The sequence below is a fragment of the Phocoena phocoena genome, chromosome 1 (assembly GCF_963924675.1).
Source record: "Phocoena phocoena chromosome 1, mPhoPho1.1, whole genome shotgun sequence".
Lineage (NCBI taxonomy): Eukaryota > Metazoa > Chordata > Mammalia > Artiodactyla > Phocoenidae > Phocoena > Phocoena phocoena.
In genome coordinates, this window is record NC_089219.1 from 106,005,382 (window position 1) to 106,025,146 (window position 19,765).

At 42.3% G+C, this 19,765-nt stretch overlaps 2 protein-coding genes across 2 annotated transcripts in view; both read right to left on the reverse strand.

Moving 5' to 3' along the window:
• HMGCS2 (3-hydroxy-3-methylglutaryl-CoA synthase 2) overlaps positions 1–11,062 on the reverse strand; it is a 46,516-nt gene extending 35,454 nt beyond the window's left edge. Inside the window, 2 exon segments of the mRNA XM_065893265.1 lie at positions 9,799–9,934; positions 10,943–11,062. Of these exon segments, the coding sequence (XP_065749337.1) occupies positions 9,799–9,934; positions 10,943–11,062 (256 nt within the window).
• Positions 11,063–11,449: 387 nt separating this feature from the next.
• Positions 11,450–19,765, reverse strand: part of REG4 (regenerating family member 4) — a 28,977-nt gene continuing 20,661 nt past the window's right edge. Inside the window, 4 exon segments of the mRNA XM_065893365.1 lie at positions 11,450–11,580; positions 14,529–14,634; positions 16,320–16,376; positions 16,378–16,458. Of these exon segments, the coding sequence (XP_065749437.1) occupies positions 11,450–11,580; positions 14,529–14,634; positions 16,320–16,376; positions 16,378–16,458 (375 nt within the window).

Sequence of the window (19,765 nt, forward strand, 5' to 3'; positions counted from 1 at the left end):
TTAAGCTAGAGTCATGTACCCCAGGTACCTTACAGGACTAATTTAGGGAGTTTGCTCGTTCTCTGAAAAAACTTCTAAAAGTGTATTTTCATTTTGCTGATAATGTGGGGAAAAAGATTTTCTGTATAATATGCTTAATTACTTTCTGAGTAATGCCTTGAGATTTGCATGCTGCATTTGCATTTACGGTAAAAGTCATTGGCACCAAGTAGTACTTCGTTAATTATGAGTGAATGGGAGAGAACCACAGGCTGACTTTCTATGTAACATGGTGTGGAGTTGAGGCTGAGTGTTGCAGGGCTGTCAAAGAATGAAGGCCTTGTTCTAGTTTGGAAGGAGAAAAGCTACAGTGATATTTGAGTCACAGAGTAACTGTGGAATGCCAAAAGAATCTGAACCGTAGCAAAACATACCAGGCTCCTTTTGTAAGCCTTGTGATTTTTTGGTTGAAACTGGACGATGCAGTGGCTCTGGAAATTGGATTCTGTCCCTTCTCCTTCTCCAGGGTTTGCTGTGTTTTTTTTATTGTTTTTGCTTTTTTTTTTTTTTTTTTTTGACTGTTGTAGGCTATCTCTGTGCTAAAGACCAGCCTGAGGTGTAAACTTAAGGTTTTCTCAGGTGTTTTCTGAGACTTTGCCTTTCCCCGGCATGCACAGTCACTTTCTATGAATAATTTTCCCCACATACATGGTTGCTTTTGAATGTCCTAGTCTTTGCTGTCTGGCTCCCAAGAGTGGAAAAAGAGAAAAATGAAGGGGGATGGGCGAAAGGGTTCCTGTTCTTTAAATCTTTGGGAAGTCACTGCAGCTGAAAGGGGAGGTGTTGCAAAAACGGAGCGAGGTAGGAGGACAATGGCCTCTGTGTTTGCACCTTTGTGGTGAGAAGCAGCGGTCAGCAATCAGAGCACAGGTCACCAATATTTGAGGGATGGGGTGAATTATTCCTTATTGGGAATTTGGATTTATGGTCTGACTATTTAATGATCTCTGTAAATAAATTAACGGTTTAAAGAGATTTTTGTTTCTGTTGGGTATCCCAGGTCATTTCTTCACAGAGAATCTAGTTTATTGGCCTTTTCCATCAGGAGTTTGGTTTATGGTCTGTTCATTTGATGATCTCTATAAATGGATTAATAGTTGATAGATCTTATTTCACTGGGTGAGAGGTGACAGAGAATCTGGTTTGTTTGTCTTTTCTGTTTGTCTGTTGACTCTCTGGAGCTCAAAGTAATTAAGGATTTTGCAGAAGAGAACAGCTCTTTGAAATGGACCCATGAGTTTTGCAATTATGTGTTTATTCTGACTCATAGCTGAAATTCCAGAATTGAAGTTGTAAACTCCCTTTGTTTCAGTCTGGATGTCTATGTATCTGATTCAAGAGATCTTTACGTCTAGTTGTGTGAGGGTGTAATATTATCCTACTTGCCGTTGGTGTTAACAAATTAGATTATAAATTATCTTAAGTTAAAGGATCTCTATTCTGATTAGCTAATGAGATAAATAAGCACTTATATAAATTGAGTATTTCTAAAATTCCAAGAAAATAAGGAAATTGAACTTTTAATGTTTTCAATGGGTATTCAAAGGATACTTAAAAAGTATCCTTACAGAGAATAACTCAGAAATGTTTTAAGAATTCAAGTTCACACAATTTAGGTAAATATTTGGCAAGTGAAGCTAGTTTAATAATTTTAGTTACTAAAAATAGCTAAGTCTTCACTGATTTATCACAGATGAGTATAAATGTAGATTTTATTCTGTTGCAGGTACATTGTTCCCAGACTTAGGCATATTTACTGATCAAATAAGCTGTCATTATTTCTACTTAATACTTACAGTTATGAAAAATATAAAAATATGAAAAACGTGTTTCACCAAACTGACTCATTATTCTGATAAAATTTTATTTTAACAATTATGTTTTGTAGTACGTCAACTTGAGGATAATCTCCAAAATGTTTAGGTAAGTTAAAACCTTAGACTAAGATTAAGTTGAATTAATAAATGAAAGTTCATTGGATACCTGCATAATTTCTAAGTAAGACAGAGCACTGAAACATTAATTACTAAGCATTATTTTAACTTTCTATGTTTTTGCTTCTTATATGCTACAGAGAAACTATATAGAGACTTTAATAGACTATCTTTGGGTCTATTAAAGAATGTGTTCATTTTTGCCATTTGAGAAGTTGTATAAAGTATGGCTATTGAAAGTTGTATTGTATTTATGAGCTCTGCAGGACAGCGAAGATGCTGGTTTGTAACCCCAGTTGTCTACCCCAAGTTTTTTCTGTGAAATAGAAATTACTTCAGTTAAAAGTTATGATTAGTATATGTGAATGAAACTATTTAGGAACAATAATTTCAGGGAAATACAACTCTGCACATATTAGTTTGCTAAGGAAAAGATTAGTTTTGTCCTAAGAAGCAATATTGTAACAAATTCAATAAAGAGTTTAAAAAATGGTCCCCATCAAAAAAAATCTTTAAAAAAATGACCAGCAGTGCTTTACACTGTCCTGTTTAAGCCTTAGCCTCTCATAGGAATCGTCCCCGATGCTGTGGAGACTTGGGTCCCATATTCTGCCTCATGTGTCACTCTGACTTCTGTTTGTTGAAAGTAACTCTGCCAGACATGCCTGCATATGACATCTTGATCCCTGTTTGTGACTGTATCACAGGAAGCTGTGCTGACCAGTTCTGCTGTCTCTGCTGTTTGTGACCACACACGCAGCTCTATGCCAGCAGTAGCATCGCTGGGAATAGATCCCAGCCACCCTGGGCAAACAATGCTGTACCTTCAGTGCGGTGCTGTTCTTGGCTCAGTGGTCAGCCTCTGCAGACCTGACTGTAGACTATGTTCCTAAGGCTGGGCCAGAGAAAGAAGTATTGAATGTGTCTAATCTGCAGTATAGTGTTTGAAAGCATGGACTTTGGAGTCAGACACTCCTGTGTTTGAATCCTGGCTCTACCACTTATTATCAAGGGCAGCTAACTTGCCATCTCAGAGACTATTTCTGTAAGGTGGTATGTTTTTGTTTTGAGGATTCAATGAGCTATATGTAAATAGCCAGGAAAGGATCTTTGAGTCATTTTGTTAGTATGTTATAAGAAACCTCCAGACGTTTTTTCCGAAGTGGCAGCACCATTTTGCATTCCCACAACAATCTTTGAGGGTTATGGTGGCTGTGCATCCTCACCAACACTTGGTATTAACAGTCTTTTAAACTTTAGCCATTCTAGTAGATGTGTAGTGGTATCACGTTTGGTTTTGTCGTTGCTGTTGTTTTGGATTTTTTTTTTTTTTTTTTTTTGCGGTACGCGGGCCTCTCACTGTTGTGTCCTCTCCCGTTGCGGAGCACAAGCTCCGGACGCGCAGGCTCAGAGGCCATGGCTCACGGGCCCAGCCACTCTCCGGCATGTGGGATCTTCCCGGACCGGGGCACGAACCCGTGTCCCCTGCATCGGCAGGTGGACTCTCAACCACTGCGCCACCAGGGAAGCCCCGTTTTGGATTTTTAAAAACAGCTTTCTTGAGATATAATTCACATACCTTGTAGTTCATACATTTAAAGTGTACAATTCAGTGGTCTGGGCATATTACATCACTACAGTTTTTGGCAAAATACATATAGCATAAAATTGGCCATTTTAAGAATTTAAAAATGTACAATCCAGTGGCATTATTATATCTTCAGTGTTGTACAATTATCACCACTGTTTCCAAAACATTTTCATTACCCCAAACAGAGCCTAGGTAACCATTAGGCAATAAATCCCTGTGCCCTTGACTCCCTAGGCTCTGGTAACCTCTAACCTACTTTCTATCTTTAAGAATTTCCTTATTCTGACATTTCATGTAAGTGGAATCATATAATATTTGTCCTTTTGTGGCTGACTTACTTTGCTTAGTTTTCAAGGTTCATCCATGTTGTAGCATGTACCAAAACTTCATCACTTTTTATGGCTGAATAATATTCCACTATATGTATATAAAATATTTTTTTACCCATTCATCTGTTGATGGACACTTTGGTTGTTTCCACATTTTGGCTATAGTGAATAATGCCGCAATAAACATCAGTGTACGAGCATCTGTTCAAGTCCCTGTTTTTTGTTCTTTTGGGTTTATACCTAGGAGCAGAATTTCTGGGTCATTTGATAATTCTATGCTTAGCTTTTTGAGGAATTGCCAAACTGTTTTCCATAGCAGTTGCACCATTTTACATTCTAACCAGTAATGTACAATTTTCCACATCCTCACCAACACTTTTTTGTGTTTTTTTAGATCATAGTGAGTCTAGTAGGTGTGAGGTAGTATCTTGTTGTGGTTTGATTTGCACTTATTTAATGATTAATTGTATTGAATATATTCTCATGTACTTACTGACCATTGTGTATCACTTTGGAGAAATGTCTATTTGAGTCCTTTGCCCATTTTTTCAGTTGGGTTGTTTGTCTTTTTGTTGCTGAGTTGTAGGAGTTTTTTTGTATATTCTGGAAATTAAACCCTTATTATAGATACGATTTGTAAATATTGTCTCATATTATGTAGGATTTTTTTCACTTTCTTGAAATGTTTGATGCACAAAAGTTCTTAATTTTGATGAAGTCTAATTAATCATTTTTTTCTTTTGTTGCTTGTGCTTTTGATGTCGTATCTAAGAATCCACTGTCAAATCCAAGGACATGAGGATTTATGCCATATTTTCTTCTAAGAGTTTTATGGTTTCTCTTTTATATTTAGGTCATTCACACATTTTGACTTTATTTTTGTTTGGTGTGAGGTAGGGGTCCAACTGAATTCTTTTCCATGTGGAAATCCACTTGTCCCAACATCATCTATTGAAGATACTGTCTTTTCTCTATTGAATGGTCTTGGCACTCTTGTTAAAATTAATTGACCATAGATGTATGGGTTTATCTCTGGATTCTCAATTCTATTCTACTGGTTTGAATGTTTATCCCTATGCCAATGCCATACTGTTTTGATTACTGTAGCTTTGCAGAAGTTTTGAAATTGGAGAGTGTGACTACTCTAACTTTGCTCTTCTTTTTCAAGATTGTTTTGGCTATTCAGGACCCCTTGCAATTTCATGTGAATTTGAGCATTGGCTTTTCGATTTCTGCAAAAAACACTGTTGGAATTTTGATAGGAATTACATTGAATCTATACATCGCTTTGGGTAGTATTGACATCTTAACAATATTAAATCTTCATATCCCATGAACACGGGATGCCTTTCCATTCATTTAGATCTTTTTTTCACTTGTTTCAGCAATAGTTTTTAGTTCTCAGTGTACATATTCTTCAACTCCTTAGTGAAATGTATTCCCAAGTATTTTATTCTTTTAGCTGTTATTTAAGATGGAATTGCTTTCTTAATCTCCCTTTTGGATTGTTCATTGTTTATTTGGATTGTGTATGAAAACACATGTGATTTTTGCATGTTGATTTGGTACCGTGAAGCTTTTCTGAATTTGCTAATTCGCTATAATAACTTTCTAATAGCTTTCCATATATAGAATCATGAACAGAGATAGTTTTACTTCTTCCTTTCCAATTTGGATGCTTTATATTTCTTTTTCTTGTCTAACTCATCCAGATAGAACTTCTTACAACGTTGAATATTGCGAAAGCAGGAATTCTTGCCTCATGCCTGATTTTGGAGGAAAGTGTTTAGTCCTTCACCATTGAGTATGATGTTAGCTGTAGGTTTTTCAAAAAAGCCTTTTATCATGTTTCAGAAGTTTCTTTTTCATCCTAGTGTCTGAGATTTTTTTATTATGAAAGGGCAATGGACTTTGTCAAATGTTTTTCCTTTGTCAATTGAGATCACCATTTGGGTTTTTTCCTTCATTCTCTCAGAGTGATGTATTACATTGATTTTCTTGTGTTGAATCACATTTATATTCCTGGGATAATCACATTTGGTTTTAATTTGCAGAGCTCTAATGATTAGTAATGTTGAATATCTATTTATGTGCTTTCAGCCATCTGTATATCTTCTTTGGTGAAGGATTTGTTCACATCTTTTGCTCATTTAAAAATACTGAGTTGTTTGTCTTATTGATTTGCAAGTCTTTTCTCAGATATATGTTAAACAAATATTTTATTCCAGTCTGTGGCATGTTTTTTAGCTTTTTAATAGTATTTTTTAAGGACAAAATTTGAACATTTGAAGTACAATTTATAATTTTTTTCTTTTATTGTTCTTGTTTTTTGTGTCCTAAGACATCTTACCCAAGATCACAGAGATTTTCACCTATATTCAATCTTAAAATAAATGGCTTCTGGCTTAGTCTTCATGTTCTCAGATTACTCTCCTCTGTTTTTATTCATGCAGTGACTACAGACTTCACATATAGTAAGTCTGATGGAAATGTGTATTGCATTTAAAAATTAATACTTGGTATGTGTCTTCTTCACTATCCTGTGTCTGTACAGTCATCCCTCAGTATCCATGAGTATTGGTTCCAGGATTCCCCACCCCTACCCCCAGACACCAATATCTGTGGATGCTCAAGTCCTTTATATAAAATGGTGTATTATTTGCATATAACCTACGCCCATCCTCCCCATATACTTTAAATCCTCTCTAGATTATTTATAACACCTAATACAATGTAAATGCTATGTAAATAGTTGGTGGTGCACGGCAAATTTGAGTTCTGCTTTTTGGAAATTTCTGGATTTCTTTTCAAATATTTTTAATCCATGGTTGGTTGAATCTATGGATGTGGAACCCACAGATACTGAAGGCCAACTGTACTGCCTCCTGTGTGGTCATGCACATGCCAGGCAGACCCATAACACAGAGTTTTCTGGGACCCAAGGTTTCTCCCAGATGGCTGTCCTCCCGTGTTCCAGCAGAGGATGTTAGTTTCTGTCATGGTAGTCAAGCAGCTAATTATGATAGCTCACGTGACTTTCATAGAGGACAACTATATTTGTTAATGCTTATGCCAGGCCCCATCCTAAACTCTTTACACATTTTAACTAGTTTGATCCTCAAACCCCACAGAAAGTAAACGACGGCTCAGAGACTCCAGGCTCCATCTCATACAGCCAGTTTGAGGCAGTCAGTCAGATCCAGAGAGGCTTAATTCCAAAGCCTTTGCTCTTCCCACTATAAAAACGACCATAGGCTGTGGCTGGAGTCTTATATAAGTGAGCACATTTTTGGAAACAACATAGACGTGTCTTTTCTTCTTCTTACATCAGATGTATGTCCAGATGCATTGAAGTTCAGACATCTGATTCTGAGGTCCTGCCGTGGGATATTAGGACAGAGTTTTCCACAGGGTGGCCCTTAGCCCCCAGGTAGAGAACCACCTTTCCCGCGCTCAGCCCACATGTGTCAGCAGGGTCACATAGATGAGGGCAGTGTAGCTTGTGCACTGCACAAAGGTATATGGCTAAGGGGGCAAGTGGGGGTTAGAATCCGGCCTGCTTTGGTCCTGTGGGTCCATGGGGCAGTGTCTTCCCAGAGGGGCATCATCCTTTTATAATCCCTACAAAGGCACCATATCTGCTAGCAGTGGCCCTGTCCTTTAGGTGAAGCTGACTAAACCCCTGGGCTCTAGAGAAGTTACATGTAATATAACTTAGCTAAGTTAATCATCACATTCTATCCTCCTGGCCATGGTGATTGGTTGAGGAATGAGCACATAACTCATGCAGGAGACTCTTGGCCAGTGAGGCTTGATTTGGAGGCTTTTGCTTGAGGGCTGTGGTTCTCACCTGATAAAGTGAGGACTGGAGCTGCTGCAGCCATCTTGCAACCAGGTGGGGCTTGATAATGAAGTTAATTCCCAGAAAAGGTCAAAAAATATCGAGAGAGAGAAAACCTTATCCTGGTGACATTGTTGAACCTTTGGTCAAGTTATGCCTGAAGCCCAAATCTACTTATGGACTGTGGAATAACATAAACCAATAAATTCTCTTTTTTGCTTGAGACAGTCTGGCTGTCAGTTGTGACCAGAAGCACACTAACTATTCCATACACACCTGCACACATGCCTGTTCCCTATACCACGTCCTGGCTTTATATTTTCATCACAGCGTCTGTCGCTATCTCATAGTACTTTATTTACGTATTTAGTTAATTGTTTTCCTACATCCACTCCTCACCCCTGCTGAAGTGTATGCTCTAAATGGCAAGGAATTTTATCTTCTTTGTTCACTGATGGATTCTCAGTTCCTGAAATGAGTTCTTAGCACATAGCATGCATTCAATAATATTTTGTTGAATGATATACCCCTGCTCAGTGAATTATTAAGGATTACTAAAATTTCAGATGCATAAATGAAAATCAGCACAGTTCTAGAGTTGACCAAGGACCATATCAGCCTTCTAATAAGACAATGGGAAGGTAATAAAGCTTGCACTGTGCACGTGTACATGCAGATTGTTGGCATTTCAGCAATTTCAGGGAGGGGGCTTAGTTATTGTTACATCACCAAGATTGTTTTCAGTTGGTGAGGCTTTTCAATTGGAACTCTTTCTAAGTACATTTAAAATACTTTTAGCAGAAACTAACACACCATTGTAAAGCAATTATACCCCAATAAAGATGTTTAAAAAAAAATAAAAAATAAAATAAAATACTTTTAATATATTTATAGAATGACTGTCAGGTTTTACTTTTTGTTTTGTGTTGGTGTATCTGCTGTTTTTTACTTTTTGGATTCTCATTTTGTTCATCTCTACTTCTTTACTATCATGATGTATTATTTTTCCTTTGGAAAGTGTAACTGAATTAGGGGAGATGGGTGAGCCATGGTGTCTTTTATCTCTCATATGTGTCATAGTCAGAAAAAAACTGAGACCCTCTACCTTTTGGGGGGATTGTCATCCGCATTTCATTTACATCCTTTCACTTCTTACAGGTAACACCACAGAATCTGTCACTTAATCTAATAAGGTTTACATGGCTCCTGTCAGTCTGGTAATCCCCGTTTATTTACCATCTCCATCATTGTTTGATTCTCTGACAGTGATTTGCCCCAGAGCCCTCCTGGGAGTTCGTGGTTGCTTTTTGCGAACCTAACCGTATGCTTGTAAGAATGACCCTTTTCCACCTGCCTGTCACCTTATCTGAACTCTCACTGTTAAGAGATTCATCCTTTGGGTTAACAAGCTATTTAACGCTTCAGGGGAGCAATACATTATTTCTGATGTTTTTCTTTGACAACCAAAATGGTGACAAGGTTGTGATGTGAGGAAGGAAGAAGAAAGGAAGGACAGAAGAAGGGGGAGGTGGGTAGGGCCAATGCTCTGTTTCATTTCCCCTCTCTTCTTTCAGCCGGCGATCGGTAGCTAGTCTTAGGCTGCCTAGGTGATAGGGGATCATCTTCAGGTTGGGGTATAAGATTTTGTGTTTACTAGTCAGCAGTGCCATGTGGGGGAAGTGAGTGGCCATCTGCATAGCCTGGTCTGCACGGCCAAGCCACGTGTCCTCTCCTCTCTGGCGACGTTTCCTGCTAAGAAACAGGCATGGGATCACACCAAAGCTATGTTTTCTGTAAACGTCAAGGTCCATATTGTTTTGTCTTACATTGCCAAGTAGATTCCTGACCTAGGGAGGAAAAAAATGACCTCCTCGGTATTGGAGCCACAACCTCATAAAGAATCACAAACCTCGGAAGGCAAAGAGACTCGAGCAAGACCACGTGAGCTGCCAGCAGCAGGAGAGGGAAGAGCACCCAAGGCCAGGCCAGCTCCACTGCACCTGCTGTGCCTGTCATCTCCCCTCAGGAGCTGCAGAGCTTACAATGAAATAAACTGCCACCCACTCAAGCCTGCTTCGAGGTTGGCCAGGCACGTCACCTCCATCTCTCCTTTGTCACACCAGGGCTGCAGCCGGGGAGGAGCTCTTCTGACGGGGGTGGGGGGGGGGGAGGTGTGGGGGGGCGGGGCGTGAGGCAGAGACTGGAAGGAAGGAAATGGAGAAACACTTGGGTGTGTTTTCTGAGTCGTATTTCACCTTTTCACTCTCATCGCTACTGAAATGCAACAGAGCAGCCTTCTATGCACGCAACCATCTGTTAAAAGGTGGACCTGGAATTTACGGTCCACATCACCCTAGTAGAGACTCTGCTGGTAAATGTTCCCCATGGCAAATGGAACAATAAGCAGGTGGCTGAGGAGAATGAGGGCAATAGAGAGAGGGCAGAGGGATGCAGAAGCAGAAGAGGGCTAGAGGCTCTTTCCTGAGTTTCTTTCTCCCTGATGGCCAAAGACCTGGCTCTTTCATCAGTGGGAGATGCATACCCCTCGTCTGCTGAGGGCAGCTAGAGGTGGGGAGGAGAGTACCATGGAAAGGGGTTATGGGGTGAACATTTAGAGCTGGAAGACACTGTCATACCAATGTTGACGTCCCTGTCCCTGAGCTTAAAAATGTCAGTGCAGTAAGGGCCTCGTCAGTCTTAGCTGCTCTGTATACTCTCTGAGACAACGATCAGATCGCCAGCATGGCAGAGAAGGAAGAGGAAAGGGGCTTGAGCAAGGGCTGGCAGGATCTTGATTCTTTCCCTATGGTCGGTACTTGCATAGGAAGTGTTGGAAAGTCAAAAAATCTATAAGAAAATAAACAGACCTTTAAATCTGTCTGATTGTGTATTGAGCTTATCAGTGACCTCTGGGTGTTTTGCTTGGACCCATGGATAAGGTACATACTTTTACTGGTCAGCTTGGCTAGGATGTGGTGCCCAGTTGTTTGGTCAAACACCGGTCTACGTTTTGCTGTGAAGGTATTTTTCTTTTTAGATGTGATGAGCATTTAAATCAGCAGACTGTGTGTAAAGCGGATTACCCTCCATAATGTAGTAACCATCCAATCAGTGAAGGCCTTAAGAGAAAAGACTAAGGTCCACGGAAAAGAGGGAGGAATTCTGCCTTCAGGCTACCCTCAGCCTCAAGACTGCAGCATCAACTCACAGGAACGTCCAGCCTGCTGACCTGCTCTGTGCACCTCAGATTTGCCAGCCCCACAATCGCATGAACCAATTCCTTAAGATAAATCAATCTCTCTCTCTCTCTCCCTTCTATTTCTTCCATTTCTCCGGAGAATCCTGACTAAAACAGGTACTAATGGAAAGAAAGAAAGAAAAATAATTTAAATGTCACACAATTGCAGACACCCTACACCAGCACTGCTTTTGAGGGAAGGCAGGGCTTGACATAAACCAACCGAAAACAAGAGGCTCTTTCATGTTTGAAACAGGATGCTGTAAGGAACAGACGGTGATCTTTCCTGACGTCCACAGCCGAGGAGCTACAAAGATCCCATCTGAAGTTCAAAGAATTGGAAGCTGCTGAAGCCAGCCGTGTCCCATCTGGCCACTGATTTATAAAGGAGGACTGAGAGGAAGGACTTTTGAAGGACTGAAGTATTTTTGAAGGGAGGTCCAATTATTTCCCTTCCAGAAACCAAGCTCCACAGAATCACTTGTCATTCTGGGGCGTCTTCCATGGAGTGATGAGTTTTTCCCCAGCTGGATGTCTGCCGGGCTCTGACTTGCAGATCTGGCCCTGACACCAGTACCAGTGTGTGTCAGGTCGCTGGGATGAGAGCCCTGAGAGAGAGGGCATGGGGGCACAGCCAGACAAGGCGGGGTGAGGCACACCCCCTCATGTGCCTGGTTCTCAAGAGGTATAGAGAATGGGTCCTGCTCATTATTGCAGCCATGGGCCCCAGAGCGGGGCCACAGAGCGTAAATGAGATGGAGATACAAGCGTTCTGGGCACTGTCATGGTGTGGGGCAAAGAGAACATGGCATGAGGCATCACACAACCAAGGGTTAGCAAGCTCCCCTGTGGGCACTAATTTAGAGAGGTGTCTCTTTTCACTCTCTTCTTCCATTCCTCAACACCAGAGGGGCAAGTGCAGGGATGCACTCTCCCCTCCAGGCCACGAGAGCCACGAGCCAAGCTTGCACCTTGATGAGCACTTGACATATATTACGATGATTAGTAGTAGTATTTTTTCCCCTTTACAGAGTGGCATCTGAGGCACAGAGAATTAAAAAATCTGGTCAGGGTCACACAGCTGAGAGCAGGAGCTGGACTCCTAACCCCAGGCATTCAGAATGCAGAGCCCAGGGTTGTTTTTGTTTTGTTTTGTTTTCTTTTCTTTTGCGGTACGCAGGCCTCTCACTGTTGTAGCCTCTCCCGTTGCAGAGCACAGGCTCCGGACGCGCAGGCTCAGCGGCCATGGCTCACGGGCCCAGCCGCTCCGTGGCATGTGGGATCTTCCCGGACCGGGGCATGAAGCCGTGCCCCCTGCATCGGTAGGCGGACTCTCAAGCACTGCGCCACCAGCGAAGCCCCAAGCCCAGGGTTTTGACCTAAACTATATTGAATATGAAATTTATTTTTCAGTTATAGAACCCTAGTTATCATTATTCAATATCTCAAGATGGACCAGTAGATAAGTCAGGAGGCACCATGAAATACAATTTTCCAGAGGGTCAGAGTCTTTCTAAATAGATAGAAAAAAGGAACAAGGCCAGTCACACAGACAGGCACACACACAGGATGTGAGTGTGAGGCCTAAAAAAACCTTGTGAATCTTAGAAAAACAATTTAGCCACTGAGTTGGTGAGGCTAAATCTGTTATACAAATATAAAGTGACATTGAGGAGGCTGAGGGAATGTCCTTTTACATTCTACCTTCACCAGTTTCTAATCCTTGCTTCATTCCTTGTACTTTTCTGCCACGAGAGCCTGTATTCTGAGAGTGGAGAGCTGCGCTGGGTGAAAGGGAAGGGTAGCGTCCAGTGGCCTGGCATTCTCAGGTGGACGTCTGGCTTCTGAGTCCCACACAGGAAACTTCGTCGTTGGGGAATTTGCTGATGTAAACACAGACTGACAGGGGAAAGATTTTTGTCTGAGAACTTTGTCCAAGTGAAATCTTAGGATCATGGGAGGGACTTTGGGAGGCATCTGGTCCATTGCTTCCCTGAAGCTCGGTCGGGCATCCAGCCCTAGAGATTCTCATGTTGTTGGTCTGAAGCAATCCCTGGAATTCATATTTTTAAAATGTTCCTCAGTTGACTCTCATGTGCTGTGAGCCTCTTTTTAACACTTTTGACGCTGCAACTACAACAACAATGTCCACTTTTGCTTGGTTCACTCTAGTGATGGCTTTCTCACTACTTCCTGGGGTAGCCCATTATGTTTTTGGACAGGGCTGATTGTTCAAAATATTTTTCCTTAGTTTGGATAGAAATCCACATTTTGGTAGCTTCTACCTATTGGTCTTGGTGTGTTCCTTCCATCTGAGATGAATTATTCCTTTAACAGCAGCAGCTGTAGTCTCTGAAAGACTGTGGAAAGTCCTTCCTTGGTCTGTGATATGACCAACTTACCTCTGAGGGTTTACCTAGAGCTCTGCCTCAGAGTTTGTCTCCACATGGCCATCATTCATCTTTTGCTGTCAGAAAGATCTCTCACTCTTTTGTGCGTATAAGCTTTATTCCTCAGACAACAGTAAACCCTGTTCCACGTCCCTTTCCACCTGAGCCCCAGTATCTGAGTCCTCAGTCCGGGCTGTTTCCCTGACCCACCCCCTGGCTAGTGGGGGGGTCTTAGTGACAGTATGATGACTTTTTAAACCCACTGGGATGTTCTCTTTCATATCAAGTGTGCTTTTGATCTTTGACATTCTGTTTTCTTTTCATATCACTTATTAGCTGTGGTTCTCAAATAGGAGTGATTTTGTCCCCCTAGGGGACATTTAGCAAAGTCTGAAGACACTTTTTGTTGTAACAACCTGTGTCTGTGTGGATGCTACTGGCATCTGCTGGTTAGTGACTAGGGTATGCTCAACCTACAATGCAGAGGACAGGCCCCAAGACAAAGCATTACCCACCCCCAAATGTCATTTGTACCAAGGCTGAAAACCCTAGCTAATTAGCATTAAAAAAGCAAAGACTTAAAAAAAACAAAACAAAAGCAAAGAATGAAGGCAGGCAAGAGAAATGAGGAGTGATTGTGTGCAGCCTGCAGCTGAGGTTCCGGGCACCGCATCCTCAGAGAAACAAATGAGGAGATAACCCAGGCAAAGGCGAGGTTGCCAGAGCTCATGCGGAACCCTAACTATAAAGAAGCCAGAAAGGAGTCACATATATTTGCTCCCTGTAGCCTGGTTTTCCCCAAATGTGACATATTTCCCCCTCATGGTATGTAACAGAATTTTAAGATAAACATATTTAAGAAGAAAATTAATTAACACAGCATTGTAAACCCACTATACTTCAATTTAAAAATGAGTTATTAAAAATCAAAAGAAAAGAAAGAAAAAAGTGAGTGGATTTAAAGAATATATTGATAACTGAACCGCTGGTACGGTGATATGGCAAAGATTGTAAAATGGTCGGTAAATGTCTGCGACAAGGCCGTTGCCTTGTAGGAAAAAAGAGTTGCTGGTGTGAAATGGAGCAAAGAGGAGTCAATATGCATCTTTGCTCTTCATGGGAAAGGGAAGGAGCTGCGATTTGGCAAGAGATGCAATAGAACTTACTGTTCACGGCGTTCATCTCAGCATTGTACTTGTTCCCACCCACGGACTTGCCAGACATAGTTCTGTAAATATACGTGGCCCCATCGAGCCACGTCCACTGTTGCCCCTGCAAATGACAGGAGACGGGAGACATGTACACATCAGCCTGCCCACCTGCTCACAGCCCAGACCCATGTAAAACATGGTTCTCACTGTAAAAACTGGGAAAGCACAGAAATGTGTAAAGACGGGGAAATAAGAAAGTCACTCTGTTTAATCTCTAGGAGGAAAACATTACTAATATTTTACTATATTTACTTTTGGTGCAACCATTTTTGTCTATCACGATATTTTTATATACTGAAAAATGTGGTGGCCTTTAAAATATATATTCAATTGTGTAGCATCTTGCATTCCAAACATTTTTTAATGGTAAGAATGCACCATAATTTACCTTACTAATTCTCTTATTGATTGATGTTTACATTGTTTCCAATTTACAATTATTGCTAAGAATACTGCTATGAACCACTTTATTTGCAAAGCTGTTTCTGTACTTAAAATTATTCTTTAAAGCTAGCATCCCAGAAGTAGAATTAATGGCCAAAGGGCATGAATATTTTGAGGTTATTGATATTTATTGCCAAACTGCTTTCCAAAAACAGTTCAGTTGTAGGAATTTACATCCTCATTTACTGGGAAATTTCTCCTTGTCCTTAAAAATATTATTCATTAAGACAAAGCAAAAGTCTAATAATCTGATGTCAAATTATATTGTTATTCTAATTTGCATTTCTTTGATAACTAGAGACATTGCACAATTTGTTAGACGGTTTATTAGCCTCAGTCATGAAGGTAAAAAAATTAAATTACAAAAAAAATCTGGTAGAAATTGATGTAAGTATTTATCCTATCTCTGAATGAGAGAGCTCTGATTGATAGCAATGTGAATATATAAAAATGTAAAATTCGTTGTATAAAATATATGTAACATCTATGGCAAAGTTTATCAAGAAACAGAAAGTCTGGGGTTTTTCTCCTTGTATTCTCTGTGTTTTTTGGGGTTAACATAGAAGCCCCACAAAGAATCTGTAAGCTGCAGATCGCACATAGAGACCTCAGCAACCTCACATGTCATTTCTTACTATGAGGTATTGAGGCGGGTAAAATGAGGGACCAGTGAAGAAAGTTTAGGATAACATAAAAAACATGATAGCATCTAGCAAAAAGCTTAGCTGAAAGTTTCCAACTTTAACTCAAGATCTAATAGGGGTTTAACTAAGCTTGGTCTCATAACGGGTCTCTGTGTACGTGTGTTTATTTGTATATACCCGTATATAGTTACACAAACTTATTTATTTTTTTTTGCAGTACGCGGGCCTCTCACTGTTGTGGCCTCTCCCGTTGCCGAGCAACAGGCTCCGGACGCGCAGGCTCAGTGACCGTGGCTCACAGGCCCAACCGCCCTGTGGCATGTGGGATCTTCCCGGCCCGGGGCACGAACCCGTGTCCCCTGCATCGGCAGGCGGATTCTCAACCACTGCGCCACCAGGGAAGCCCCACAAACTTCTTTTTAAAGGCTCTGAAGAGCTGGTGATTTTGTGTTCAAAGATGTGGGAGAACTTTAATTAGACAGGTCTGTAAGTGGAGGAAATTGTTTCCTCCCTAACCTTGAAGCTTTGGCCTCTATCAATCGTAGGCAGGTGACTGAAGAAAACCTGTTGTGTGTCAGTACGCCTGGAGCTGTTTCCCAGAGAGGGGCTATCTATCTGGTTTTCCCAAGGGGCATTTGTGGGCCAAGTCTGAGGTTACCTTCTGCAGGTCATGCAGGCAGATCCATACGGGCTTGTTTCTTTGACAGCCACCTATGGTACGTTGCTATGGTGTTGGCTTCCTTTAAATTCAGGATAGATGCCAGGTGGGCTCCGTTTCCATACGACTGACACTCGAGCTGAGGGCAAGGAGGAGATGTGAAATTTAAAAGCACAGCCCAGGGGACCTTGAAGATGGCGGAAGAGTAAGACGCGGAGATCGCCTTCCTCCCCACGGATACACCAGAAATACATCTACACGTGGAACAACTCCTACAGAACACCTACTGAAGGCTGGCAGAAGACCTCAGACCTCCCAAAAGGCAAGAAACTCCCCACGTACCTGGGTAGGGCAAAAGAAAAAAAGAAAAAACAGAGACAAAAGAATAAGGACGGCACCTGCACCAGTGGGAGGGAGCTGTGAAGGAGGAAAAGTTGCCACACACTAGGAAGCCCCTTCGCGGGCGGAGACTGCGGGAGGCGGAGCGGGGAGCTTCGGGACCGCGGAGGAGTGCACAGCAACGGGTGCGGAGGGCAAAGCGGGGAGATTCCCGCACAGAGGATCGGTGCCAACCGGCATTCACCAGCCCGAGAGGCTTGTCTGCTCACCCGCCGGGGCGGGCGGGGCTGCGAGCTGAGGCTCGGGTTTCGGATTCGGACAGAGCGCAGGGAGAGGACTGGGGTTGGCAGCTTGAACATAGCCTGAAGGGGTTAGTGCACCACGGCTAGCCGGGAGGGAGTCCGGGGAAAAGTCTGCACCTGTAGAAGAGGCAAGAGACTTTTTCTTCCCTCTTTGTTTCCTGGTGCGCGAGGAGAGGGGTTTAAGAGCGCTGCTTAAAGGAACTCCAGAGACGGGCGCGAGCCGCGGCTACAAGCGCGAACCCCCGAGACGGGCGCGAGCCGCGGCTGAGGGCGCGAGCCCCCGAGACGGGCGCGAGCCGCGGCTAAAACCGCGGACCCCAGAGACGGGCGCGAGCCGCGGCTAAAAGTGCGGACCCCAGAGACGGGCGGGAGACGCTAAGGCTGCTGCTGCCGCCACCAAGGGGCCTGTGTGTGAGCACAAGTCACTCTCCACACCCCTCTTCCGCGGAGCCTGTGCAGCCCGCCACTGCCAGGTTCCCGGGATCCAGTGACAACTTCCTCAGGAGAACGCACTGCGGGCCTCGGGCTCGAGCAACGTCACGCCGGCCTCTGCCGCAACGTCACGCTGCCTCTGCCGCCGCAGGCCCGCCCCTCACGCAGTGCCCCTCCCCCCCCCACCCCTGGCCTGAGTGAGCCGGAGCCCCCGAATCAGCGGCTCCTTTAACCCCGTCCTGTCTGAGCAAAAAACAGACGCCCTCCAGCGACCTACACGCAGAGGCAGGGCCAAATCCAAAGCTGGGCTCCTGTGAGATGTGAGAACAAAGAAGAGAAAGGGAAATCTCTCCCAGCAGCCTCAGAAGCAGAGGATTAAAGCTCCACAATCAACTTGATATACCCTGCATCTGTGGAATACCTGAATAGACAAGGAATGATCCCAAATTGAAGAGGTGGACTTTAGGAGCGAGATCTATGATTTTTTTCCCTTTTCCTCTTTTAGTGAATGTGTACGTGTATGCTTCTGTGTGAGATCTTGTCTGTATAGTCTTGCTTCCACCATTTGTCCTAGGGCTCTATCCGTCCATGGTTTTTTAAAAAAAAATTTTTTTTCTTAATAATTAATTTTAATTGTAATAACTTTATTATACTTTACCTTCGTTCTTTCTTTCTTTCTTTCCTTCCTTCCTTCCCTCCTTTAGACAACGAATCACCCCAAATTGAGGAGGTGGTCTCTAAGAGCAAGATTTATGATTTTTCCCCCTTTACCTCTTTTTGTGAGGGTGTATGTGTATGCTTCTGTGTAAGATTTTCTCTGTATAGCTTTGCTTCCAACATTTGTCCTAAGGTTCTATCCGTCACTTTTTTTTTTCTAAATATTTTTAAATTTAATAACTATATTATACTTTATTTTATTTTTACAGTATCTTCTTTCTTTCTTTTTTCCTTCTTTCCCTCCTTCCTTCCTTCCTTCCTCCCTCTCTCCCTCCCTCCTTCCTTTCCTCCTTTCCTTCTTTCTTTCCTCATACTTCTACGAATTCTCTCTACTTTTTCTACCTTTTATTCTGAGCCGTGTGGATGAAAGGCTCTTGGTGCTCCAGCCAGGAGTCAGGGCTCTGCCTCTGAGGTAGGAGAGCCAACTTCAGGACACTGGTCAACAAGAGACCTCCCAGCTCCACATAACATTAAACGGCGGAAATCTCCCAGAGACCTCCATCTTAACACCAGCACCCAGCTTCACTCAACGATCAGCAAGCCACAGTGCGGACAACCTATGCCAAACAACTAGCAAAACAGGAACACAACCCCACCCATTAGCAGAGAGGCTGCCTAAAATCATCATAAGGCCACAAACACCTCAAAACACACCACCAGACGTGAACCTGCCCACTAGAGAGACAAGATCCAGCCTCATGCACCACAGCACAGGCACTAGTCCCCTCCACCAGGAAGCCTACACAACCCACTGAAACAACCTTAGTCACTGGAGACAGACATCAAAAACAACGGGAACTACAAACCTGCAGCCTGCAAAAAGGAGACCCCAAGCACAGTAAGATAAGCAAAATGAGAAGACAGAAAAACATGCAGCAGATGAAGGAGCAAGATAAAAATGCACCAGACCTAACAAATGAAGAGGAAGTAGGCAGTCTACCCGAAAAAGAATTTAGAATAATGATAGTAAGGATGATCCGAAATCTTGGAAATAGAATGGACAAAATGCAAGAAACAGTTAACAAGGACCTAGAAGAACTAAAGATGAAACAAGCAATGATGAACAATGCAATAAATGAAATTAAAAGTACTCTAGATGGGATCAATAGCAGAATAACTGAGGCAGAAGAACGGATAAGTGACCTGGAAGATAAAATAGTGGAAATAACTACTGCAGAGCAGAATAAAGAAAAAAGAATGAAAAGAACTGAGGACAGTCTCAGAGACCTCTGGGACAACATTAAATGCACCAACATTCGAATTATAGGGGTTCCAGAAGAAGAAGAGAAAAAGAAAGGGACTGAGAAAATATTTGAAGAGATTATAGTTGAAAACTTCCCTAATATGGGAAAGGAAATAGTTAATCAAGTCCAGGAAGCACAGAGAGTCCCATACAGGATAAATACAAGGAGAAATACGCCAAGACACATATTAATCAAACTGTCAAAAATTAAATACAAAGAAAGCATATTAAAAGCAGCAAGGGAAAAACAACAAATAACACACAAGGGAATCCCCATAAGGTTAACAGCTGATCTCTCAGCAGAAACCCTACAAGCCAGAAGGGAGTGGCAGGACATACTGAAAGTGATGAAGGAGAAAAACCTGCAACCAAGACTACTCTACCCAGCAAGGATCTCATTCAGATTTGATGGA